The sequence below is a fragment of the Erythrolamprus reginae genome, chromosome 2, assembly GCF_031021105.1.
Source record: "Erythrolamprus reginae isolate rEryReg1 chromosome 2, rEryReg1.hap1, whole genome shotgun sequence".
In the NCBI taxonomy this organism is placed as follows: domain Eukaryota; kingdom Metazoa; phylum Chordata; class Lepidosauria; order Squamata; family Dipsadidae; genus Erythrolamprus; species Erythrolamprus reginae.
In genome coordinates this window covers 27,804,972-27,832,586 of record NC_091951.1, presented here as the reverse complement: position 1 = coordinate 27,832,586, position 27,615 = coordinate 27,804,972, and the positions used below count along the sequence as shown (strand labels likewise).

The window sequence follows — 27,615 nt, the reverse complement described above, 5'->3', positions numbered from 1 at the left end:
TGAGCCCAACTTTTCTGTGGCTAAGCAGGACAGTTGTTAAAAGCGATTTTGCGCCCACTGCTACCACCCCATTTACAATGCCATGGTTGTTAAAATTGAATCACTGTACAGTCTTCCCTCGATTTTCGCTGGGGATGCGTTCCGAGACCGCCCGTGAAAGTCGAATTTCCGCGAAGTAGAGATGCAGAAGTAAATATACCATTTTTGGCTATGAACAGTATCACAAGCCTTCCCTTAACACTTTAAATCCCTAAATTGCAATTTTCCATTCCCTTAGCAACCATTCAGATTATTACTCACCATGTTTATTTATTCTATTCCTATTCTATTTCTATCCCATATTCTATTCTAATCTATTCTAATGTTTTCTTCTATATTCTCTTCTATTATATTGTATTTTATTCTATGTTCTATTCTATTCCATATCTATTCTAATCTATATATTATGTTCTCTTCTCTTCTATATCCTACTCTATTATATTGTATTTTATTCTGTTCTATTCTATTCCATATTCTATTCTAATCTATATATTATGTTCTCTTATCTTCTATATTCTCTTTTATATTCTACACTATTATATTGTATTTTATTCTATGTTCTGTTCTATTCTTATTCTATTCTGTCAACGACTACTTCAGCTTCAACCACAACAACACATAACAGATTCAAGCTCAATATTAACCGCTCCAAACTTGACTGTAAATAATACGACTTTAGTAATAGAGTTGTTGAAGAATAAACAACCACACCACCCCTCCAAATTGTGAACCAGGTGTCTGGTGGTTGGTGGAAAGTTATACTGTTCTGTCTGGGTGCTCCCAGACTTCAACACCAACTGAAAAAAGCAGCCAGACACGCTGGTAAAAAGCAAAGTCACTTTATATCTTGGAAAACAAACACAGAGAACAAAAACTGTTCTTATAAACTGGAATGCTATGAGGCTTCACAGAAGAGTCACGACGGCCAGACAATACAACAGACTTCTTGCTGGCACACCCCCCACTGTAGATAATAAAACCCACGCCTCCCCCAGGTTTTCAGCAGTTGAGGCCACAAACCAGAATCAGAAATGCCAAGGATCGAAGCAAGGTCACAGGACTCCCAAAAGATAACTCTCCACAATACAGGAAGGGCGGGCCTGCCTTTTCAACCTTTCTGAGGAGAACCACACCCAAACCCAGCTGTTGCCTATTAGGGATGGAAATACCTGGCTAATTGTCCCCTTCTTTGTGCTGCCCTTCTCTGCCTCATATCGATGATGGCTTGTACATTCTCATCTAAGGATTCCAGGCTACTCGCTGGGGAGAGCTCCCCCCCGGGGGTCTCAGGCTGTTCTCCCTCCTCTTCGTCCTGGCATTCCTCTTCCCCGTCTGTCTGGTCCTCCTCCTCCTCCTGTTCCTCGTCCTCCCCCTCTGAGCATGGAGCCGGCAGAGTTCCAGCCGTTCCCTGAGGAGCCTCAGACTGAATCACAACATCCCCTAACCCCCAACATTTTACCCTTAGACTATCCACAGTTGACCTCTCCAGATTCCTAAGAGGTCAGTAAGGGGCATACATAAGCGCACTAGAGTGCCTTCTGTTCCCTGTCCTATTGTCTCTCCTATATCCCATATATCTTCTCTCCTATCCATTTATCTTTCTTTCTTTCATTCATTCATTCATTCATTCATTTTGTCCAATACACAATGAGGGTTTTAGTGGGTATATATTTATTTTACACATAGTAAAATACATGATGAAGGTTATAGAGGAGATACTCATAGTAAAACATATCTAAGAAAGAATAGAAGAAGAGATATAGGAATAGAAGAAAGGCATAGGAGATATGGGAGAGCAATAGGACAGGAAACAGAAGGCACTCTAGTGCACTTGTACTCGCCCCTTATTCTCTCATAGATTTATTTTATCCTATATTCTCTCTTCTTTTCTTTCTCTAATTCTATTTCCTTGAAAGTGTCCTCTATTACCTTCATTGTGTATTGGACAATATATGTATATGTATATGTATGTATGTATGTCCCAGCGACTGGTTAGGTCCCACAGAGTTGGCCTTCTCCGGGTCCCGTCAACTAAACAATGTCATTTGGCGGGACCCAGAAGAGCCTTCTCTGTGGCGGCCCCGGCCCTCTGGAACTAACTCCCCCCAGAGATCAGAATTGCCCCCACCCTCCTTGCCTTTCGTAAACTTCTCAAAACCCACCTCTACCATCAGGCATGGGGGATTTGAAATATCTTCCCCAGGCCAATATAATTTATGTATGGTGTGTTGTGTACATGTTTTTTAAATTATGGGTTTTTAACTTCGTATTATTAGATTTGTATTGTACATTGTTTCTATCACTGCTGTGAGCCGCCCCGAGTCTACGGAGAGGGGCGGCATACAAATTTAATAAATGTATGAATGTATATATATATGTGTGTATATATATATATATATATATATATATATATATATAAATATGTATGTATGTATGTATGTATGTATGTATGTATGTGTATAAACATGTATTATAAATAAATAAATAAATAAATAAATAAAAATAAGATAAATATTCTATTCCCACCCAATTCATGTCCCAAAGCAAAGCCCATTAACCAGGGGCTTTTATTTTTGGAGTGGCGAGGTATCAGCTTCGATCTTTGCCAACAGGATGGGGTAGCTTTAGTAAAAGAAAGCCAAGGCATTTCTCCCTCGGGGGGGGGGGGGGATTGCGTGGGTTTAGAAGGCAAGGAAGCCCACTCCGCCCCCCTCGCTTGCCCCCACGCGCGATTGTTTCCGCCCGCCCCTCGCCTCTTGCTCGGAGCGCCTTCCTCGCTTCCACACACCGGAGCTCAGCGATCCTCCGCTTGCCCGTTCTTCCCACGGCCGGTGCCCGACCCCCCCCCCCCCCCAAGGGCACCGCGGGACAGGAAAGTGCAGTGATTCCGGAGCCAGCCGGACCCCTTTGCCCCGCACCCCTCTGCCTCCCCCGTTTGTTCCACGTTTCCTGCCTCTCTAGCGACGGGGCTCGCTGACCCTTTTAACCATTGCGGCGCCGGCGGGAAAATCTGGGGAGCCTTTTCAAGCGCCCCCCCCCCCCCCCCTTGGCGCGAAATTGCAAACTCGAGGAAGGCGAGTTGGGGCTGCGGGTGTGAATGGGAAATGGGGGTCCAAAAAGTTCCTTCTCTCTGTGTGTGTAAAATGAAGACTTGATAATACAGTACTGGGCTTTGAAAACTTAAGAGCTACGTCCTCTTCGATTTGACCCTTTCTTGTCATGGACTACTTCAACTTCAACCACAACAACACACGAGCACTCAACAATACAAACTTTAATGTAAACCGCTCCAAACGGGACTGCAGGAATTAGGACTTTAGTAACCGAGTAGTTGATGCATGGAACTCACTACCAGACTCTGTAGTATCATCTCCTAACTATTGACCTCTCCTGATTCCTAAGGGGGTGCATGTGCACCAGCGTGCCTTCCATCCCCTGTCCTAATGTTTATTTATTTATTTAAACTAGTACATCATGTATTTAAACTAGTATGTAAGGGGCGAGTGCCTTCTGTCCCCTGTCCTATTGCTCTCCTATACTGTATCTCCTATACCTTTCTTCTATTCCTATATCTCTTCTTCTATTCTTTCATTGATATGTTCTATTACTATATCTTCTTTTCTATCCTTTCTTAGATATGTTTTACTATGAGTATCTCCTCTATAACCTTCATCATGTATTTTACTATGTGTATATAGATATACTGTATACCCACTAAAACCCTCATTGTGTATTGGACAAAATAAATAAATAAAATAAATAAAAAATAAATATGAACAGTGAAGGGCTACCAGGGATATTTGTTGGCATGGGTGTCAAGATAAAGGAGTGTTTATGCACATGTTTTGGGAATGCCCGATAGTGCAGGAATTTTGGCAAAAAGTGCAAGAGGATATTAATAGAATGCTAAACATACAATGGACAATCACTAAGGAAATGGCAGTACTAGTTAAAAGCAATGCGACGGGAGAATTTAGAGAAATAAAACAAGCAGCAATAGAAAGCGCTCAAGCGTTTTGGGTTGGAAGGATGTGACAAAATGGACAATGCAAAATTGGTATAGGTACATGGTGGACCATGCGGCATACAAATCTAAATAATAAATAAATAAAAGGATAAATTTGGATAATGAAACTGAATTGAGACAACTGATGGGACGGTGGGACAAGGTATGACGATATATGATGAGTAGAATCCGAGACCAAGCCTACAAGAAATAAATTGGAATCACTCTATAATATGTAAATAGATATATTGCTCTTGGGTCAAAGTGGATTATATAAGAAACACCCCCAATTGGTGGTGGGGTATGTGTGTGTGCCGGGGTGGTGGGCACATTTCACGACGCACTGTTTTATGTTGTGTGTATATTAAACTTGTTAAAAATTAATAAAAAATATTATTTAAAAAAAAGAGTTGGACCTCTCACGACCTTCGCAGGCAAGCTGTTCCACTGGTTGATCACTGTCACCGTCAGAAAGCTCCTACTCTCTTTGTTCATCTTCCACCCATTATTCCTACCCCACTGCGTTCCACCAGCCCTCCTCTGGGAAGCATTATTATTATATTATTATATCTTTACATACCCCCAATATGTAGTTGACAAACAAACAAACAAATAAATAAATAAAATCTAAATGCAGTTCATAAAATCATCTGCCACAATGTCCTTACCTGTCAATGAATACCTCAGCTTCAACCGAAACAACACAAGAGCACACAATAGATTCAAACGCAATGTAAACGGCTCGAAATTCGACTGCAGAAAATAGGAACTTCAGTAACAGAGTGATCAGTGCCTGGAATGCACTACCTGACTCTGTGGCTTCTTCCCCAAACCCCAAAAACTTTAACCTTAGACTGTCTACAGTCGATCTCTCCCCGTTTCTAAGGGACTTGCATAAGGTTGATTTGATTTTTTTTTCCAATTTGAAAAAGTGTTGACTGCTGGCAACTGCCTGAACAAGTCCCTGCAGTTTTTTTTACACAAGACCACACCTAGAATACTGCATCCAGTTTTGGTCACCATATTCTAAAAAAGAGGTTGAGACTCTAGAAAAAAAATTGCAGAGAAGAGCAACCAGGATAATCAGAGGACTGGAAATTAAAACATACAATGAACTGTTGCAGGAACTGGACATGTCTAGTCTAGTGAAGAGGAGGACCAGAGGAGACATGATAGCAGCTTTTTTTAATATTTGAGAGGCTGCCACAAAGAGGAGGGGGATCAAGCTATTTTCCAAAGCCCCTGAACGCCAGACAAGGAATAATGGATGGAAACTGACCAAGCAGTAGATTCAACCTAGAAATAAGGAGAAATTTTCTGACAGTGAGAACAATCAACCAGTGGAACAGCTTCCCTGGGGAGGTTGTGGGAGCTTCATCACTTATTTATTTTTATTTATTTATTTTGTCCAATACACAATGAGGGTTTTAGTGGGTATATATCTATATACACATAGTAAAATACATGATGAAGGTTATAGAGGAGATACTCATAGTAAAAGTATATCTAAGAAATAATAGAAAAGAAGGTATAGTAATAGAACATTTCAATGAAAGAATAGAAGAAGAAATATAGGAATAGAAGAAAGGTAAAGGAGATATAGGAGAGCAATAGGACAGGGGACGGAAGGCACTCTAGTGCACTTGTACTCGCCCCTTACTGACCTCTTAGGAATCTGGAGAGGTCAACCGTAGATAATCGAAGGGTAAAGTGTTGGGGGGTTTTGGATGACACTATGGAGTCCGGTAATGAGTTCCACGCTTCGACAACTCGGTTACTGAAGTCATATTTTTTACAGTCAAGTTTGGAGTGGTTAATATTAAGTTTAAATCTGTTGTGTGCTCTTGTGTTGTTGTGGTTGAAGCTGAAGTAGTCGCCGACAGGCAGGACATTGCAGCATATGATCTTGTGGGCATTACTTAGATCTTGTTTAAGGCGTCTTAGTTCTAAACTTTCTAGGACCAGGATTGAAAGTCTAGTTTCGTAGGGTATTCTATTTCGAGTGGAGGAGTGAAAGGCTCTTCTGGTGAAGTATCTTTGGACATTTTCAAGGGTGTTAATGTCTGAGATGCGATGTGGGTTACAAACAGATGAGCTGTATTCGAGGATGGGTCTGGCAAAAGTTTTGTAAGCTCTGGTAAGTAGTGTGAGATTGCCAGAGCAGAAGCTATGTAGGATTAGGTTTACAACTCTTGAAGCCTTCTTGGCTACATTGTTGCAGTGGGCTTTGGCACTTAAATCTTTTGTTATTAGTATACCAAGGTCTTTAACCGAGTGGGGATTATCTGTGATAATTTGATTATTCAGTTCGTATTTGGAGTTCAGATTCTTTTTCCCAATGTGTAGGACAGAGCATTTGCTAGTTGAGATTTGAAGTTGCCATGTGTTAGACCACTTAGAAACAGTGTCAAGGTCTTTTTGGAGAGTAGTTGTGTTATCGGTGGTGTTGAAGAGTTTTACATCGTCGGCGAAGAGGACACAGTTGCTTGTGATGTAATCGCAAAGGTCATTGATGTAGAGAATGAAGAGTGTTGGTCCCAGTACACTACCTTGGGGAACACCGCTTTTAACTGGGACGGGGGTGGATATGGTGATTGGATTGCCATTTTGTCAGAAATGGTGTAGGGTCTCCTGCTTGGTGATGGTGGTTGTGTTGGACTCGATCAGTGATTAGCAACCCGTGGCTCTGGAGCTACATGTGGCTTTTTCATCCATCTGCTGGGGCTCCATATTGCTCCAAATATGGGTCCAAATGGCTCTTCGAGTGTTTAAGGTTGCCAACCGCGGAGTAGATGACCTGCAAGGCCCCTTCAAACTCTGTTAATGTGTAATCTGTAATTTTGGAAGTGGTTTGCCTTCGCTGCCTCCTCCCCAGGACTGTGAGAGACCAACTGTTGCAAACTCTCACTGCTGACTTTGTGCCTCAGGTGTGACAAGAACTCAACAATCTCCTTATTTCCTGTATGGTACCTTCACCACTACACCAAACGGTCTCTCTCCCCAAGCACCATAGCACTACAGTGTTCCCCCAATTTTACTGGCAGTTTGGCAGATCAAATCTCAGTAGGCTCAAGGTTTTTTCTTAATTTATTTATTTTATTTTGTCCAATACACAATGAGGGTTTTAGTGGATATATATCTATATACACATAGTAAAATACATGATTAAGGTTATAGAGGAGATACTCATAGTAAAATGTATCTAAGAAATAACAGAAAAGAAGGTATAGTAATAGAACATATCAATGAAAGAATAGAAGAAGAGATGTAGGAATAGAAGAAAGGCATAGGAGATATAGGAGAGCAATAGGACAGGGGATGGAAGGCACTCTAGTGCACTAGGTTGACTCATCCTTCCAAGGTCGGTGAAATGAGGATCCAGATTGTTGGGGGCAATAGGCTTACTCTCTGTAAACCGCTTAAAGAGAGCTGTAAAGCAGTATATAAGTCTAAATGCTATTGCTACTGATTCCTGGATGCAAACCAAGACCCATTGAACAAGTACCGAATGCCTTCAATTGATCAGTGTGCCTTGATCATAAACCCTACTGACCTGATGAGGAGACTCTTTCTGGAGTTGGGTGGCATATAAATATCACTAGGTGAGTGGATGGATGGATGGATGGATGGATAGATAAGATAGATAGATTAGATAGATAGTAAACACATACATACCTACATAAATAAACAAATAAACAAACAAACAAATCCATCCATCCATCCTTACACATCTCCCCCATCGAGAGTGTTCCTGAGCATGGGCCGAGTGATTTCTCAGCAAATGGTTTCTGAACCTCAGGTCAGAAATGCAACCTGCACAATATTTCACTCATAAAATTAAAGCAGGCAAGGGATATTAAACAAACATACAAACAAAAGATTTAGGACTCTATACCCGGGAATGTATAAGAAAATTAAAAATGTATGTCGGGGGAAGCTATAAAATTGCCCCTTTTCATTCAGCAAGAGTCAGAATTTCCAAACGCATTCTCTCTCCCCCCCTAGATGCCTTTGAAAGAGTTAAAACCACAAAGTGTCGTCGCCTAGAGTAGCCCGGAAGCGCGAGCGGCCGTCGGCGGCGCGCGTTTCCTTTTCCTGTCCGTTCCTCTCGGCTGGGAGGAAGTGGCAGCCGCCAAAAGCTTGTCGGATTTTCTGAAGTCGGGTGCGGAGGGGGAGGGGCGGCTCGCTCGCGGCTCCTCCGCTTGGCAGGAGGTGAGTTTCGGCGAGGCGGCGAAACGGGAGGAGACTGGGCGGGAAGGGCCTGCAGGTAAGGGCGGGGATGGGTGGGGGAGGAATGGCTGTCCTGCAGGCTCGCTCTCTCCCCCCCTCTCCCGCACATGCACAACCCGGTGTATTCCAATTCTATAGGATGCAGAGCCCCGTCCTTCCCAGCCCCGCTAGCCGGAGGTGATGGGCTTTGTAGTCCAGCTATCCTGACAGGGCGCAGGCTGAGGTGGGCATATTGGAAAGGAGTGAGGATCGCCCCATCCCAAAGCAAAAAAAAGCCCCCCACCTCTTCTGCCGTGCTGGGAGTGACCGCGGTCAGTGCAGCACGTGGTTGGGTTTTTCACTACTTACAGCGATGGAACAGATGCAAAGAAACCGATCTCGTGAAATTCAGGACTGCTGTCATCGGAACAGCTACATTAGGACAGAAGGTCACCGATGGGATAGGGATAGGGCAGGGGTAGGCAAACTTGGCTCTGCTATGACTTGTGGACTTCAACTCCCAGAGTTCCTGAGCCGATCATGCTAGCTCAGGAATTCTGGGTGTTAAAGTCATAGGAAGAGCAAACTTTGCCTACCCCGGGATAGGGAATATAATGGCAATATAAATAGCAATAGACTAGAGAGCAATAGAGTAGCAATTGCAATAGAATAGCAGTAGAATAGAGAGTAGTAGAGTAGTAATAGCAATAGAAGTAATAGCACAGCAATAGAATAGAGAGCAATAGATTAGCAATAGAATAGAGAGCAATAGAGAAATAATAATATAAGTAATAGTAATAAGTAAGAATAATATTTTCTTTTAAATATGTCAAAGGGTTAAATAAGGTTCAGGAGGGAAGTGTTTTTAATAGGAAAGTGAACACAAGAACAAGGGGACACAATCTGAAGTTAGTTGGGGGAAAGATCAAAAGCAACATGAGAAAATATTATTTTACTGAAAGAGTAGTAGATCCTTGGAACAAACTTCCAGCAGAGGTGGTTGGTAAATCCACATTAACTGAATTTAAACATGCCTGGGATAAACATATATCCATCCTAAGATAAAAATACAGGAAATAGTATAAGGGCAGACTAGATGGATCATGAGGTCTTTTTCTGCCGTCAGTCTTCTATGTTCCTATGTTTTATGTACACCAAGACAAATTCCATGTGTGTCCAATATGCACCAAGACAAATTCCGTGTGTGTCCAATCACACTTGGCCAGTAAAGAATTTATTTATTGATTTATTGATTGATTTTGTCCCATACACAATGAGGGTTTCAGTGGGTACTACACATAGTAAAATACATAATGAAGGTTATAGAGGATATACTCATAGTAAAATATATCTAAGAAAGAATAGAAGAGAAGATATAGGAATAGAACATATCAATGAAAGAATAGAAGAAGAGATAGCAATAGCATAGCAGTAGAATAGAGAGCAGTAGAGTAGCAATAGCATAGGAATAGGAATAGCATAGCGATAGATTACAGGTAGTCCTCAACGTACGACCACAATTGAACCCAAAAGCAATGTTGCTAAGTGAGAAATCTCCATTTAATTTTGCCCCTTTTCACAACTTGCCACATTTGTTAAGTGAATCACTGCAGTTGTTAAAGTTAGTAATACCATTGTTAAGTGAAGCTGGCTTCCCCATTGACTTTGCTTGACAGAGGGTCGCAAAAGGGGATCACTTGACCTCAGGACACTGAAACTGTCATAAATGTGAATCAGCTGTCAAGCATCCGAATATAAATCACGTGGCCAAGGAGGTGGTTCGTAAGTGTGGAAAATGGTCATAGGTCACTTTTTTCAGTGTCGTTTGTCACTAAGTGAAATGTTGTAAGTTGAGGGACTACCTGTAGCATAACAATAGGATAGCATATAATTGGAATAGATTTCTTTATTAGAAGAAATGATGAAGATAACGATAACTATCTTCTTTGCCTGCTGTGTATTTTGATTTTTCATTTTTTATCTTGTTGGTCTTTATGAGGGGAATCAATTTGTAGAGTGTTCACGGCCCAGAGTCCCTTGCTGAGGTGGGACACATACAATGAATGGATAATTTTGTTTGATAGAGGTGCTCATCTCACATATGAGACTCTAAGGCAGTGTTTCCCAACCTTGGCAACTTGAAGATACTTGGACTTCAACTCCCAGAAGTCCCCAGCCAGCATTTGCTGGCTGGGGAATTCTGGGAGTTGAAGTCCAAATATCTTCAAGTTGCCAAGGTTGGGAAACACTGCTCTAAGCAGCTTATAGTAAAATAAAATAGATAAAATGCAGAATATACCAATAAAAAACATTGTGGCCCATCCTGCTGTATCTTCGATTGGCTGGTTGGTTTTAGCACGCTGTCACATGAGCAACATAATAAAAGCAGAAGTGGTTGGGTGACAAGAGAGGAAATAATATGCGAGGTAGAAAGGAAATATGTGAGTACAAAGGCAAGATAACATTACCGGTTGTCTTTTGATTGCATAGAGCGGGGTAGGCAAAGGTAACTCTTTTATGACATGTGGACTTCAACTCCCAGAATTCCTGAGCTAGCAAGATTGGCTCAGGAATTCTGGGAGTTGAAGTCCACAAGTCATAGAAGAGCCAGCTTTGCCTACCCCTGGCATAGACCAACATCAAGACTATGCAATGCTGCTATTGCCAGTAGTCTCCTGCTTGAATACTTCTTTGGACTAGAAACATAGAAACATAGAAGTCTGACGGCAGAAAAAGACCTCATGGTCCATCTAGTCTGCCCTTATACTATTTCCTGTATTTTATCTTACAATGGATATATGTTTATCCCAGGCATGTTTAAATTCAGTTACTGTGGATTTATCTACCACGTCTGCTGGAAGTTTGTTCCAAGAATCTACTACTCTTTCAGTAAAATAATATTTTCTCATGTTGCTTTTGATCTTTCCACCAACTAACTTTAGATTGTGTCCCCTTGTTCTTGTGTTCACTTTCCTATTAATAACACTTCCCTCCTGGACCTTATTCAACCCTTTAACATATTTAAATGTTTTGATCATGTCCCCCCTTTTTTCTTCTGTCCTCCAGACTATACAGATTGAGTTCATGAAGTCTTTCCTGATACGTTTTATGCTTAAGACCTTCCACCATTCTTGTAGCCCGTCTTTGGACCCGTTCAATTTTGTTAATATCTTTTTGTAGGTGAGGTCTCCAGAACTGAACACAGTATTCCAAATGTGGTCTCACCAGCACTCTATATAGCGGGATCATAATCTCCCTCTTCCTGCTTGTTATACCTCTAGCTATGCAGCCAAGCATCCTACTTGCTTTCCCTACCGCCTGACTGCACTGTTCACCCATTTTGAGACTGTCAGAAATCACTACCCCTAAATCCTTTTCTTCTGAAGTTTTTGCTAACACAGAACTGCCAATACAATACTCAGATTGAGGATTCCTTTTCCCCAAGTGCATTCTTTTACATTTGGAAACATTAAACTGCAGTTTCCATTGCTTTATGACATGAGGACTTCAACTCCCAGAATCCCTTAGCTAACAAGATTGGCTCAGGAATTCTGGGAGTTGAAGTCCACAAGACCGCCAAGGTCTCTTCCATTGTTCTGTTTTGGCACCTGCCCCCCAGTCATTCTTTCTTATGGGGTTAACCGCCACATGGCACCCTCTGCTACCCCACCCTCCCCTTTCCCGATGCCATCTGCTTCCTGGCACAATTTCCTATTGTTGTTTGATGCCATCTTTGGGTACATACTTTTCCTGTCTCCTTTTCCACAAGTTGTTTCTGCAGCTGATCATCAGCTGGGTCTTCCCCAGGGGTGCAAGAAATGCATGATTTTTCCTGACTTCATGTAAGCATTTGTAGGGTTTTGATGATCAAGACAAGGTATAGTAGAATAGAATAGAATAACATCTGGAAGGGATCTTGAGGGAGGTCTTCTAGTCCAACCCCCTTCTCAGGCAGGAAACCTATACCATTTAAGACAGATGGTTGTTCAATCTTTTCTTAAAAACATCCACTGTTGGAGCATTCACAACTTCTGGAGGCAGGTTGTTCCACTGATTAATTGTTCTTATTGTCAGGAAATTTCTCCTTAGTTCTAAGTTGCTTCTCTCCTTGATTAGTTCCCACCCATTGCTTCTTGTTCTACCCTCAGGTGCTTTGGAGAATAGGTTGACTCCCTCTTTTGTGTGGCAACCCCTGAGTTATTGGAACACAGCTATCACGTCTTCCCTGGTCGTGCCGGGCAGTTGTTCTTTTACTTTCTGGCGCTCCTGAGTGTGTGAAAACCAGCTGGCCAGCATAGAAACATAGAAGACTGACGGCAGAAAAAGACCTCATGGTCCGTCTAGTCTGCCCTTATACTATTTCCTGTATTTTATCTTACAATGGATATATGTTTAAACCAGGCAGGTTTAAATTCAGTTACTGTGGATTTACCAACCACGTCTGCTGGAAGTTTGTTCCAAGGATCTACTATTCTTTCAGTAAAATAATATTTCGATCGTTTCCTGCCTAAGCAGGGGGTTGGAATAGAAGTCCTCCAAGGTCCCTTCCAACTCTGTTGTTGTTGTTATTTTATTATTGTTGTTGTTGTTATTATTTCACCCCTGAAAAGTACTTTTTCTCCCAGAACGGTGGGATGGAAGCAGCTGAAACAAACCCTGTAGTAATAAAAGCCTTTTCTCCAACATTTTATGTCTCTTAGGTTTCTAGGTAGCCAGAAATCTCCACAGCCCAGCACTACTTCTCATGATGATCAAGAAATCCCGCCTGGGAACGATGTCACCTGTTTTGACCCAGCTGTTGATGCACAGGCTGCTTCTGTCGTAAAGCAGGGGGCAAGGCCGAAAAGCAGCCCTCGAGCCCGGGATCCGATCGCTTTTCCTGCTTTGAGAGGGCGGAGGGGGTGGGTGAGCCTGAGCTGCTCTCCCTCCCCTCCCTTCCAGAAGGAACCCATAGGCAAAATCTTCTCCGTGCCCTGCAGTTCTCACTGCACTCCCCGCTGGCCGCCGGGCAGGGCCAGCCCTCCTTCCTGCCAGGACCCCGAGGTCTCGCCTCGCTCATCTGGAGGTGAGACGAGGGCCTCTCTTGCAGGGGACAAAATGGCATCGGGGAGAGGGGAAACCACTGCCCTTCACCTCCAGCTTCAGGGGGCTGCCGAGCCGAGCCCGCCGCCAGCCATGAAGATGGAGGACACGGCCGCGCAAGAGAGGGAGCGGGGCGGAGTCTCGCGCTTCCTTCAGATTGGCTCCACGCGGGAGTTCTTGTCTGGAGAAGCTTCGCGCCACGTCAAACAGGAGCCCAATGAACTTCTCGCGGCCCATCACTGGGCTCCTCCCAGGCAGGAGTTCTCTCCGTCGGGGTGGAGAAACCCAGCTCTACCCAAATCCCTGATGTGGGACAATACCTCTTTCCAGGCCTCCTATGAGGCTCCGGCCAACCCTTGGCCCTCGGGCGGGTGGGGGCGCCAGAATCTGGGAAGCCTGAGCAGGGGGACTCAAACGGTCTACAGCGGCCAGGCGCACCGAGAACGGAGGGTCTACAGGAGCCCCAAGGAGGAGCCCCCGAACGAAGGGACGGTCGGCGGGGAGATCCGGCGCCAGCGTTTCCGGCGGCACCGCTACCAATTGGCCGAGGGCCCCCACGAAGCCTGCAGGCAGCTGCAGGAGCTTTGCTACGAGTGGCTCCAGCCGGAGAAACGCACCAAGGAGCAGATCCTGGAGCTGGTGATCCTGGAGCAGTTCTTGACCATCCTGCCCCAGGGGATGCAGAGCTGGGTCCGGGAACAGAGTCCGGAGACCTGCAGCCAAGCGGTGGCCTTTTCGGAAGAGTTCCTGGTGCGGCAGAGAGAGACTCAAAGGAAAGGGCCGCAGGTAACCAACACGGGCCCATTGTCAGTCTGCTGATAAATCATCCTTGTTCCTTGGGTAGATCACAGGGTGATGTAAAACAGCAGCGTCCCCGTTAGAGGTTGAGGACAAAGCTCTTTTACCCCCGTGGAACGGAAAACGTGGAGGATATCCAGCTATTTATTTATTTATTGATTGATTGATTGATTGATTGATTGATTGTATTTGTATGCCGCCCCTCTCCGTAGACATGGGGCGGTTAACAACAATGATAAAGACAGCATGTAACAATCCAATCCAATACTAAAATAACTAAAAAAAACCTGATTATAAAAACCAAACATACATACAGACATACCATGCGTAAATTGTAAAGGCCTAGGGGAAAAGAATATCTCAGTTCCCCCATGCCTGGCGGCAGAGGTGGGTTTTAAGAAGTTTACGAAAGGTGAGGAGGGTGGGGGCAATTCTATTCTCCGGGGGGAGTTGGTTCCAAAGGGCCGGGGCCGCCACAGAGAAGACTCTTCCCCTGGGTCCCGCCAAACGACATTGTTTAGTTGACGGGACCCGGAGAAGGCCCACTCTGTGGGACCTAACTGGTCGCTGGGATTCGTGCGGCAGAAGGCGGTCCCTGAGATAATTTGGTCCGGTGCCATGAAGGGCTTTATAGGTCATAACCAACACTTTGAATTGTGACCGGAAACTGATCGGCAACCAATGCAGACTGTGGAGTGTTGGTGTAACATGGGCATATTTGGGAAAGCCCATGATTGCTCTCGCAGCTGCATTCTGCACAATCTGAAGTTTCCGAACACTTTTCAAAGGTAGCCCCATGTAGAGAGCATTGCAATAGTCGAGCCTCGAGGTGATGAGGGCATAATATTCCAGAGATATGAGCAATACTCCAAATAACCAGACTACATACTTTAAACATACAAATATTATTTACATTAGGCAAATGTAGTAGTCAGTAACAGCCCTAGTCATTCATAAATACAGCAGTCAATATTCTCAATACATATACAATTCAAGCCTCAATCAATACATATACAGACTAACATTAGAACATATAGTTCTTACTACACATAGTAGTCCTTACAATAGAATAGTCATATAGACAATCCAGCATAGAATCAGAGAGATATCAGGGAGAGTTGCAAAGCTCCGGGAGGGGTGGGGGGGAGGAGGAGAGAGAGAGAAAGACACTGTTGACTCCCTCTTATAGCTACGGAGAGGGGCGGCATACAAATCAAATCAATAGATTGATTGATAGATAGATAGGTAGATAGATAGATAGATAGTGATAGATAGATAGATAGATAGATAAAGATGATACATAGATAGATAGATAGATAGATAGATAGATAGGTAGGTAGGTAGATAGATAGATAGTGATAAATAGATAGATAGATAGATAGATAGATAGATAGATAGATAGATAGATAGATAAAGATGATACATAGATAGATAGATAGATAGATAGATAGATAGATAAAGATGATAGATAGGTAGATAAAATGATAGATAGATAGATAATGATTGATAGATAGATAGATAGATACAGATGATAGATAGATAATGATTGATAGATAGATAGATAGATAGATAGATAGATAGATAAAGATGATAGATAGATAGATAGATAGATAAAGATGATAGATAGATAGATATGATAGATAGATAGATAGATAGATAGATTAGATTAGATAGATAGATAGATAGATATGATAGATAGATAGATAAAGATGATAGATAGATAGATATGATAGATAAATAGATGCCTCAGAGTCCCCCCCCTTTTTTTTTAAAGCCTTAAAGTTTTGGATTTTTTTGATTCCCCTCCCCTCCTCTTCTTCCTTTGGCAGCAACTGTCCTCCTCTTCCTCCTCCTCCCCCCCACCCAAATTCCGAGCTTTTATTTCTTTCCTAATGGTTTTGCACGCATTATTTGCTTTTACATTGATTCCTATGGGAAAAATCACTTCTACTTAAGAACGTCTCTACTTAAGAACCTGGTCACGGAACGAATTAAGTTCTTAAGTAGAGGTACCACTGTATATTGGAAAACCCAAGTAGTTATACTCACTATACTCACAGTAGTAACACCCCCATCCCCACCTTTTGGGCTCTAGGGACCACGTCCGTGGAGAGAGGTTTTTCAACAGATCGGAGGGGCCTTGGTTTAATATGCTGCCTGCATCCCGTGGATGGGGCTTCGCTTGTTTGTGTGGCCCAGTTTCTGGCATGCCGTGGCCCGGTGCCAATCCACAGGCTGGGCGGTTGGGGACGCCCTAATGTAAAATATTGAAACCACAACAAGTAATGAAACCGTGAACAGAGGATGCTAGGAGTGAACCAGATATTGTTTGGAGTATAACACACACCTTTTATCGTGCATCTTACACACCGAATAAAGCCATTTTTGGCCTCCCAAGGCCCCTCTCAGTCTCTAATTTTTGCAAAAAATTGGACTGTTTTTCACAAAAATGGGATGCGCAGAGGGTTTCGGACGCATGCAGAGTGCTCCCTGGGGCTGGGGGAAGGCTAAAACACTCCTGTTTTTGCGTAAAACTGTCAATTTTTTACCCATTTTTTTTGCAAAACCAGGGGTGTTTTAGCCAGTCCCCGGGAGCACTCTGCAGGCTTCCCAAAACCTCTGTGTGCCCCATTTTTTGCTGCTGGGGGCTGGGGAGGACAAAAACTTTTTCTTTCCTTACTTACAACTTTGAAATCTTGGTGCGTCTTATACGCTGGTGTGTCTTATAGTCCAAAAATATAGCAGTTATTAACCATTAGAAGGTAGTCCTTGACTCAGGACCAGTTACTTGGCAACCATTGAAGCATACGAGACAGAAGTGCTGATGGCCATGCTTCTCCAACACATGACTGCATTTTGGTCCCTTGGTAACTGGCCTCCCTTATGGCTATTTGCAGGCCTCTACAATTTATAATGGTGTTTGCTTCTGTTTTTTGGGCAAAATGCCCCATAGAGATCAGTGGGTTTGTGTAACAATTGTGGTGTTCAGTTAATGACCACTTAATGATCACCACAAAAAGAGGTTGTAAATGGCAGGCACCATTGCGGTTATAAGTCGAGGACTTGCCTTTATCTTAAAACATGATTAAACTAATTTGTGGAAGCGAAGGTGATTATATTTTATTTAGTCATTATTTATTTATTCATTCATTCATTCATTCATTCATTCATTCATTCATTCATTCATTCATTCATTTATTAGATTTGTATGCCGCCCCTCTCCGAAGACTCGGGGCGGCTCACAACAATAATAAAAACAATATTCTAGCGAAAATAAATCTAATATTTAAAAAGCACATAAAAACCCTATCATATTTAAAAAAGCAAACAACACATACATATCCAAACATAAATATAAAAAAATCATTCATTCATTCATTCATTCATTCATTCATTCATTCATTCATTCATTTATTAGATTTGTATGCCGCCCCTCTCCAAAGACTCGGGGCGGCTCACAAACAATAATAAAAACAATATTCTAGCGAAAACAAATCTAATATTTAAAAAGCACATAAAAACTCTATCATATTTAAAAAAACAAACAACACATACGTACCCAAACATAAATATAAAAAAGCCTGGGGGCAAGGTGTCTCAGCTCCCCCATGCCTGGCGGTATAGATGGGTCTTGAGTAATTTACGAAAGACAAGGAGGGTGGGGGCAGTTCTAATCTCCGGGGGGAGTTGATTCCAGAGCGCCGGGGCCGCCACAGAGAAGGCTCTTCCCCTGGGGCCCGCCAAACGACATTGTTTAGTCGACGGGACCCGGAGAAGGCCAACTCTGTGGGATCTTATCGGTCGTTGGGATTCGTGCGGTAGCAAGTGGTTCCGGAGGTACTCTGGTTCAATGCAATGTCGGGCTTTAAAGGTCATAACATATACTAAGGATCTAGCAATGTAGCAATGATGAAAAGGCCTGGAGACGAAAACATAGGAAGAACAGTTGCTGGATTTGGATTTGACTAGTCTAGAGAAAAGAAGGACTAGGGCAGGGGTCAACAAACTTAAAACAAGAGCCAATTTGACCCATTTCCCACAGAAAAAAGAACAGGAGCCACAAAACTTAGAAACATAGAAGTCTGTCGGCAGAAAAAGACCTCCTGGTCCATCTAGTCTGCCCTTATACTATTTTCTGTATTTTATCTTAGGATGGATATATGTTTATCCCAGGCATGTTTAAATTCAGTTACTGTGGATTTATCTACCATGTCTGCTGGAAGTTTGTTCCAAGGATCTACTACTCTTTCAGTAAAATAATATTTTCTCATGTTGCTTTTGATCTTTCCCCCAACTTGGTTGGGAGTGGCCAACTTGTCATCACTCCCACCTAGTCACATGACCCCTCTAGCCATGCCTACCGAGACGGTCATTAGGAGAACTGGGAAACGCAAAACCCTTCTCTCTCTCTTTCTCTCTCTCTCTCTCTGTCCCCCTCTCCCCTTCTCTCTCTATGTCTCTCTCTCTCCCTCTGTTTCTATCTCTTGATTGAGCAGTGGGTTGGACTTGACCAGGGGCAGGCAAAGTTGGCTCTTCTATGACATGTGGACTTCAACTCCCAGAATTCCTGAGCCGGCATCATTGAATTCTGGGAGTTGAAGTCCATAAGTTATAGAAGAACCAACTCTGCCTGCCCCTGGACTAGACGACCCGCAAGGTCCCTCACCCGCTCGATTCTGATTCTGTTTTCCAAAGCATCAGAAGGCAAGAGAAGAAGCAATGGAGGGAAACTAATCACGGAGAGAAGCATTCTAGAACCAAGGAGAAACTTCCTAACAGTGAGGACAATCAAACAGCGGAACAGCGTTGCCTTCAGTAGCTGTGGCGGCTTCATCCCTGGAGGTGTTTAAGAAGAGACTGGACAGGCACTGGGCTGAATTGGTATAGGGCCGTGATGGCGAACCTGTGACACGCGTGCCACAGTTGGCACGCGGAGCCATGTGAGAGGGCACGCAAGACTTGGCCATGATTACCACACGAATCCCAGCAACCGATAAGGTCCCACAGAGTTGGCCTTCTCCGGGTCCCGTCGACTAAACAATGTCGTTTGGCGGGCCCCAGGAGAAGAGCCTTCTCTGTGGCGGCCCCGGCCCTCTGGAACCAACTCCCCCCGGAGATTAGAACTGCCCCCAGCCTCCCTGTCTTTTGTAAACTACTCAAGACTCATTTATACCGCCAGGCATGGGGAAGTTGGGATAGCTCTTCCCCCTAGGCCATTACAAGTTATGCATGGTATGTTTGTGTGTATGTTTTGTTTTATAATAGGGGTTTTTTAGTTGTTTTTTATTATTGTATTGTACATGTTGTGTTTATTATTGTTGTTAGCCGCCCCGAGTCTGCGGAGAGGGGCGGCATACAAATCCAATAAATTATTATTATTATTATTATGGTTCAACTCCAGCACGCATGCGCGTCCTGCCCAGTTGATTTTCAGCCTTGAGAAAGGCTGTTTCGTCCTCTGGATGCTTCAGGGAAGGATCCTTGAAGCCCCAGAGGCAAAAAAAATCCCCCAACGGGCAAACTGGAAGTTCAGAAAAACACTTCCGGTTTGCCTGTTTGCGCATTTTTCCCCACCCCGTAACAGTGGTGGGTTCATACCGATGTGGTTTTGAGTGCCTCATCGGTACGAACCCACTGATGCAATTTTTGGTGATTTTTTTCCCCCCGATGTCTCCTGAGAAGGAGCTTCTCAGCTGTTCTTTGGATGAAGACATTAAGAGGAGGGCGGGCCGTAGGGCTTCTTCCGACACGGAGACGCTGGTAAAAGATGGCCGAAAATTGCATCAATTGCGGCACTCTGTATTTTTTTATTTTTTTTATTTTTTTATTTTTTTTTATTTTATTTTTTTATTTTATTTACTTTAGTTTACTTTAGTTTACTTTACTTTACTTATTTTATTTTATTATTTTATTTTATTTTATTTTATTTACTTATTTTATTTTATTTTATTATTTTATTTTATTTACTTTACTTTACTTTATTTACTTTACTTTATTTTACTTATTTTATTTTATTTTATTTTATTATTTTATTTACTTTACTTTACTTTACTTATTTTATTATTTTATTTTATTTTATTTTATTTACTTTACTTATTTTATTTTATTTTATTATTTTATTTACTTTACTTTATTTACTTTACTTTACTTTACTTTGCTTTGCTTTGCTTTACTTATTTTATTTTATTTTATTTTATTATTTTATTTACTTTACTTTACTTTACTTATTTTATTTTATTATTTTATTTTATTTTATTTACTTTACTTATTTTATTTTATTTTATTTTATTTTATTTTATTTTATTTTGATTTATATGCCGCCCCTCTCCGAGGACTCGGGGCGGCTCACAGCATGTACAGAAAAACAGGAAACAATAATAACAATCCAATTACCGTATACCTTAAAAAACAATCTTAAAATTCTATTTAAAAACCATCAATATCATTCATTCAGCTGTCAAACTAAGCATTCATCGGTCAGGGGGGAAGGTCTAAGGAGCCCCAGGCCTGGCGGCAAAGATGAGTTTTTAAACTTTTTCGGAAGGCAAGGAGGGTGGGGGCAGTACAAATCTCCAGGGGGAGCTGATTCCAGAGGGCCGGCCCCCCCACAGAGAAGGCTCTTCCCCTAGGTCCCGCCAGCCGACATTGTTTGGTCGACGGGACCCTAAGGAGACCAACTCTGTGGGACCTCACCGGCTGCTGGGATTCGTGTGGCAGAAGGCGGTCCCGGAGGTAATCTGTTCCTATGCCATGTAGGGCTTTATAGGTCATAACCAACACTTTGAATTGTGCCCGGAAATGGATCGGTAGCCAATGCAGTCCACAGAGTGATGGCGAGATATCGGCATTTCTTGGAAGGCCCATATCAGTTGCCTCAGAGTATTGTATTGGCAATTTTATGCATGGTATGTCTGTATGTCTGTTTGGTTTTTATTATAATGGGTTTTTAATTGTTTTAGTATTGGATTATTATTATATGCTGTCTTATTATTGTTGTTAGCCGCCCAGAGTCTTCGGAGAGGGGCGGCATACAAATCCAATAAATAAGTAAGTAAGTAAGTAAGTAAGTAAGTAAATAAAATAAAATAAATAAAATAAAATATAAAATAAAATAAAATAAAATATAAAATAAAATATAAAAATAAATAAATAAAAATAAAATAATAAAATAAAATAAAATAAAATAAATTTTCCCCAAGATAGAAACAAGCCGGAATTAACCTCCCTGTTGCCCTTTTCAGGTGATGTGGTCCTTCGAGGACTTGATGTTGAACCCTACCCGGCCGCCACCTGTCCAGTTTTCTGCCATGACACAGCAGGTCCATTACCCCACGGTGGCACTGCCCATGCAGTACCCGACCTTGGCACCACAGTCCCAGTACCCTGCCATCGGACAGCCGGCCCCCCATCCCATTGTGGCAGAGCGAGTGCCAGCGGATGTTCGGCCAAGGATGGGCAGGAAGTTTACAGCGGACGATGGCGCCACCCTCCGCCCTTACGGTAAGCTGATCTTCCAGGAGAGTTAGAGCTCCCTCTACTGGTGGGACTCCACTTCCCATCACTTCCCTCAGCTGATCTTTACCATCTGAGAGTCATTGGGTTGGTCATCTTTCCAAAGGACACAAGCAAGAGTGGCTAAAACAGGAAAATTATTTTTCTGGGGGGTTTTGGAATGAATCTATTTCTCAATCAGTCTTTAATAATTTTTTCAGTGGTAGTTCTCTATCTTGGGCACGAAGGGAAGAAACTGCAGAAGAGAAGGATTTAGGGGTAGTGATTTCTGACAGTCTCAAAAAACATAAAACCCACCCTTTGCAACAGTTATTATATAATGTTTCTCAGCTGGAACTACATGTGATATCCTACCAGCTTCTTTAAAAGAGTACAGTAGTACCATAAAAGAATTTTATGAATTTTTAATGGATTTAAAATTTTCAATGGATTTAATGGATTTAAGCCCCCTTTGAAAACCCGTGAAATAGTGAATCTGCAAAAGATGAATTGAGAAGTAGCGAGGGATTACTGTACTCAGGATATCACCCCCAATCCACAAACATCAACTAATCAGCATACAACAATTACATCTATCACCCCAGGTGTTGCCCCACTGACTTACCAGGAAGTTTCAACACAGTTTGCAACTGCTGAGCCATCAAACCACACCCAGGCACCAGTACAGTAATACCCCGGTTATTGCATCCCCGACCATTGCGAACAGGGTAATTTGCGATTTTTCAACCCGGAAGTCAAAACACCATCTGCGCATGTGTGCCCTTTTTTTCTATGGGCACGCATGCGTAGATGGTGCCCGGCAGATCAGCTGCTGGGCGGCTTCCCTGGGTCTTCCCCCTCTTGCTGGCGGGAGGGCGAGCAGTGGGCATCAGCAAGGAGTTTCCCCACCGCCCACGCAAACTCCTCGCTGCCGCCCGCCCTTCGCCCGCCCACGCCGTTCATTCTCGCCGCTTTCGAGCTGAGTCCTGAAGCGAATTCGCTTCAGGACTCAGCTCGAAAGCGGCGAGAGCCAGCGCCAGCGAACGGCTTGTCCGCCGCCTGCCTGCCCGCTAGCGAGGAGCCGAAGATTGGGGGCGGCGCGGCTGTTTTAAAATGTCGCCGCCGGCATGGGGGGCTTGCCAGCACCCCCCGGACCCCCAACCCGGGTTTGGGGGGCTGCTAGGAAGCCCCCCATGCCGGCGGCGACGTTTTAAAACAGCCGCGCCGCCCCCAATCTTCGGCTCCTCGCTAGCGCTGCGGGAGTAAAAACACCATCTGCACATGCGCAGATGGTGTTTTTACTTCCGCAGCGCTACTTCGTGAAAACCCGCTCGTTGCGGGGGGTCCTGGAACGGAACCCTCGCAACGAGCGGGGGATCACTGTATTTATAGAGGGAAGACAGCTCAAGTCTTCTTGTGTTTGCCCTAGCACAAGGACAAAAGCACCAGCTTGAAGATGACGAGTGGGACCTTGTCAAAACGTCACCAGAAATCTCTGAAACTTACACGGGAAGAAACCCTATTTCCCAAACTTGCAAAGAACTGATAAAGAAATAAAGGGAGACTGATATAGATCTATTTCAAGCTTCTTAGCTTTCGTCAGCCAATCCATACCCTTCTAGGATTCGAACCTGGGCTGCTTATGCCTTGCTAGTGATTTTTCCTCTAAGTCATAGGCTCTACTCCCCTTTGATCAGTGGAGCTAGAGAGAGATTACATGTTTCTCTGCCAAGTCACCCGGACTACCCAAATATGGGAGGGGGCTCACTGCTCCCTTTTGCCTTTTCAGCCCTCTCCAGGGGCAATCCAGACAGACAAGTGATCTTTCCCTGGTATCAGTTCTTTGCAAGTTTGGAAAATATGGTTTAGTCCCTGGACTGGGGCTGAAAAGGCAAAAGGTGGCAGTGAGTCCCCTTCCACATATAACTGTTAAGTCAAGGACTACCTAGAAACATAGAAACATAGAAGACTGACGGCAGAAAAAGACCTCATGGTCCATCTAGTCTGCCCTTATACTATTTCCTGTATTTTATCTTAGGATGGATCTATGTTTATCCCAGGCATGTTTAAATTCAGTTACTGTGGATTTACCAACCACATCTGCTGGAAGTTTGTTCCAAGGATCTACTACTCTTTCAGTAAAATAATATTTTCTCATGTTGCTTTTGATCTTTCCCCCAACTAACGTCAGATTGTGTCCCCTTGTTCTTGTGTTCACTTTCCTATTAAAAACACTTCCCTCCTGAACCCTATTTAACCCTTTGACATATTTAAATGTTTCGATCATGTCCCCCATTTTCCTTCTGTCCTCCAGACTATACAGATTGAGTTCATTAAGTCTTTTCTGATACGTTTTATGCTTAAGACCTTCCACCATTCTTGTAGCCCGTCTTTTTACTGAAAGAGTAGTAGATCCTTGGAACAAACTTCCAGCAGACGTGGTTGGTAAATGCACAGTAACTGAATTTAAACATGCCTGGGATAAACATATATCCATTGTAAGATAAAATACAGGAAATAGTATAAGGGCAGACTAGATGGACCATGAGGTCTTTTTCTGCCGTCAGTCTTCTATGTTTCTATCTTTGGACTCGTTCCATTTGATCAATATCTTTTTGTAGGTGAGGTCTCCAGAACTGGACACAGTATTATTCCAAATGTGGTCTCACCAGCGCTCTATACAGCGGGATCACAATCTCCCTCTTCCTGCTTGTTATACCTCTAGCTATGCAGCCAAGCATCCTACTTGCTTTTCCTACCGCCCGACCACACTGCTCACCCATTTTGAGACTGTCAGAAATCACTACCCTTGGCAGACTGATAGACAGACAGACAGACAGATATACTGTAGATATAGATATATATAGATATAGATACTAGAAATGTTGGAGTTCCGAGGAAGGCAGACCAACCACGGCAGCCATTACCCAAGAAATCCTAGTTTTCGGCTTTTGAAGTAGACAAGCCAAAATTGCAATTTTTTAAAAAACTTTTTTTTTAAGGGTGGGGGATTTAGAGAGGTCCAATTTCCACTGCTATAAGTCTCAAAAGCTCTCCAGCGAGAATCTAATGGTCTTCCTCCCCGCTCCCCTTGGACACCCTTCTACATCTCCTCGCCCCCCACATCCCAATCCCAATCCTTCCCCCCCCCCCCCCGCAGGGCCCATCCAGGAGTTCCGGAGGCCCCTCACCAACGCCGAGCGGATGAGGAACCGGAGGATGCGGAACCGGAAGCAGCGCTTGGAGACCAGCATGCAGCTGGTGGAGTCGGCCTCCCGGGCCCCCTCCATGCTGCTGGACGCCATGCGGGGCCTGCACTGCCACGACCTGAAGGCCTTCGACAGGGCCAGGCTGGAGGAGAAGCAGCACCGCAAGCAGGAACGGCGGCAGGATCGCGCCACGGCGCAGCTGATGGTCGACGCCATTAAACGCTCCCACCGCGACCTGGGGGAATTCCTGGGAAGGCAGACGTCTGCCATGGCCGACATAGCGGAGGTCTTCACGGGTCAGAAGTCGCCCGCCCACAGCGCCCACTCCAGCCACAGCTCTTACTCGGGGCACGGCAACCCACCCTGGGGCCCTCCAGAACCTGGAGCTCCAGCACCGTCCGGCCACGTCCCCGGCATGCCTTCCGAGCCGGTCACCGGTCCAGTCATTCCCTGCCCCGTGCCTCCGGTGGCCCTACCTAGTGGCAGCGGTGACCCGGTCCTGGAGCCGTCTCCCACCGATGGACCAAGCGAAGTTCCCGCGCCCGACTCCCCGAAGCCTTCCACCTCTGATGCCACGTCCCGTGGTCTCGGTGCCAGGCCCAGCAGGGGCACCAAAAGGAAGACGTGGGACTGAGGACCCATAACTCACTCAAGTTTTTTTTTAGGCCCATTTCATTTCCAGTTGCCTCCCCCTGGCAAACTCCACTCTATCTCCCTGTCCCTAGTACGTTAGGAGGGCAGCCCGTCTTATCTATGCAAGGGAGCATAAGGCAAATGAGGATCAGGCCCACATGGAAGGACCGCGGTGGCCTTCCGAGTCGACGTGATAGCAATTATGAAAGAGAGAAAGCATGAGATGCCCCCAAAGCTGCACTTTTAACAGTTTGGGCTACGTTGCATCTGCAAAACGGGGATAACCAACCCACGTTTACATAGTCACTTAAAAAAAACCACAACCCAGATACTATAAAGGTCATTTTACTTCTCCGGTAATTAAAAGGAGGTGAAAATTGTTAAGCTCTTCTCAAATGACCCTACGAGGCGCTGTTGGTCTTCTCATTTCTCAGTTACAATTTATTTATTGTATTTATTGTATATACGTGTCTACGCACACATCTACTGCCTGATGCGAGTGAAGAATCAAGTTGATTCCAACACAGGCAGAGTTGAAATTTTAGTGATGTGGGAGGAATACAGTGTATTCCCAGCTGCTGCTTCAAAAATAAGATATTTTTTTTTAATACCCATTTTGCAGATGGGAGGGCAAGGACTGAGGTCGGGGATTCGAGGTGTGCCAGTGGTATTCGCATCTGGATCTTAGAAAGGTCCCACCCCAATTTCAAGAAGTGTTGGTTCTGAATTCAAGGGGTCAGATCCTTATAACCCTCTGGAATAAATCTCCCATGTTTCCTGGGAGGTCGTAAATCAGGCTGGATTTCTGAAAACGGTTAACCTTCCTCTCCCAAGTCTCAGTCTCTGTTTTTTTCCAGATTTCAATCCCTTTTTTTTAAAAAAAAAAATGTGCACCATTGCTGGGTTCTACGGTGGGGAAGGGCATCTTGAAATAAACAGCTGTTTCTGTCGGGATAGCGTTATATTTTCTAATGTAAAGAGTTCCCAGCCTTGTTTTATTCCTCCATTAAAAAAAAAAATCCAGTAAACTGAATATCAACCTTCTTGTTGCCTTGATTCCGGATATAGTATTTTACACCTGCTGTTGAAACAGAAGGCAAAAGATTTTTCCTGCTCTGTTGTTTTTGTTTGTGTGATCATTTTTAAAAATCTCACTTTGTCCACAATGCGGCTGGGTAGAAAGGCTTAAAACGGAGCTGGAGACTATGGCAAGGCCCTTAATTTTCTGATCTAAACTGACTTTTGCTGTTTATTTATTTTATTTATTTATTTATTGGATTTGTATGCCGCCCCTCTCCGCAGACTCGGGGCGGCTAACACCAGTAACAAAAACAGCATGTAAATCCAATCCTAAAACGTCTAAAAAACCCTTATTTGTAAAACTAAACATACATATAAACAAACATACCATGAATAAATTGTAAAGGCCTAGGGAGAAAGAATATCTCAGTTCCCCCATGCCTGACGGCAGAGGTGGGTTTTTAGGACCTTACGAAAGGCGAGGAGGGTGAGAGCAATTCTAATATCCGGGGGGAGTTGGTTCCAGAGGGTCGGGGCCGCCACAGAGAAGGCTCTTCCCCTGGCCCCCGCCAAACGACATTGTTTTGTTGACAGGACCCGGAGAAGGCCAACTCTGTGGGACCTAACCGGTCGCTGGGATTTGTGCGGCAGAAGGCGGTCTCGTAGATACCCTGGTCCGGTGCCATGAAGGGCTTTATAGGTGATGACCAACACTTTGAATTGTGACCGGAAATTGATCGGCAACCAATGCAGACTGCGGAGTGTTGGTGTTACATGGGCATTTTTGGGAAAGCTCATGATTGCTGTCGCAGCTGCATTCTGCATGATCTGAAGTTTCTGAACACTTTTCAAAGGTAGCCCCATGTAGAGAGCATTACAGTAGCCGAGCCTCGAGGTGATGAGGGCATGAGTGACTGTGAGCAGTGACTCCTGGTCCAAATAGGGCCGCAACTGGTGCACCAGGCGAACCTGGGCAAACGCCCCCCTCGCCACAGCTGAAAGATGTTTCTCTAATGTGATCTGTGGATCGAGGAGGACGCCCAAGTTGCGAACCCTCTCTGAGGGGGTCAGTGATTTCCCCCCCCCCCCCCCCCGGGTGATGGATGGACAGATGGAATTGTCCTTGGG

General features: G+C 44.0%; 1 protein-coding gene across 1 annotated transcript; it reads left to right on the top strand.

Moving 5' to 3' along the window:
* Positions 1 to 8,157: 8,157 nt before the first annotated feature.
* LOC139163037 (zinc finger protein with KRAB and SCAN domains 1-like) lies at positions 8,158 to 26,500 on the top strand. The gene is made up of 4 exons (XM_070743957.1): positions 8,158 to 8,312; positions 12,955 to 14,122; positions 21,376 to 21,634; positions 24,786 to 26,500. The coding sequence occupies exons 2-4, from the start codon at positions 13,352 to 13,354 to the stop codon at positions 25,466 to 25,468; spliced, it is 1,713 nt and encodes a 570-aa protein (XP_070600058.1). The 5' UTR covers positions 8,158 to 8,312; positions 12,955 to 13,351; the 3' UTR covers positions 25,469 to 26,500.
* The last annotated feature ends 1,115 nt before the right edge of the window (positions 26,501 to 27,615 follow it).

Bases quoted from the DNA above. Each gene is read 5' to 3' on its own strand.
- LOC139163037 (XM_070743957.1), top strand. From the start codon at position 13,352: ATGGCATCGGGGAGAGGGGAAACCACTGCCCTTCACCTCCAGCTTCAG. The intron at 14,123-21,375 runs GTAACCAACACG...TGCCCTTTTCAG, and splicing joins CTCAAAGGAAAGGGCCGCAG to GTGATGTGGTCCTTCGAGGA. The intron at 21,635-24,785 runs GTAAGCTGATCT...CCCCCCCCGCAG, and splicing joins CGCCACCCTCCGCCCTTACG to GGCCCATCCAGGAGTTCCGG.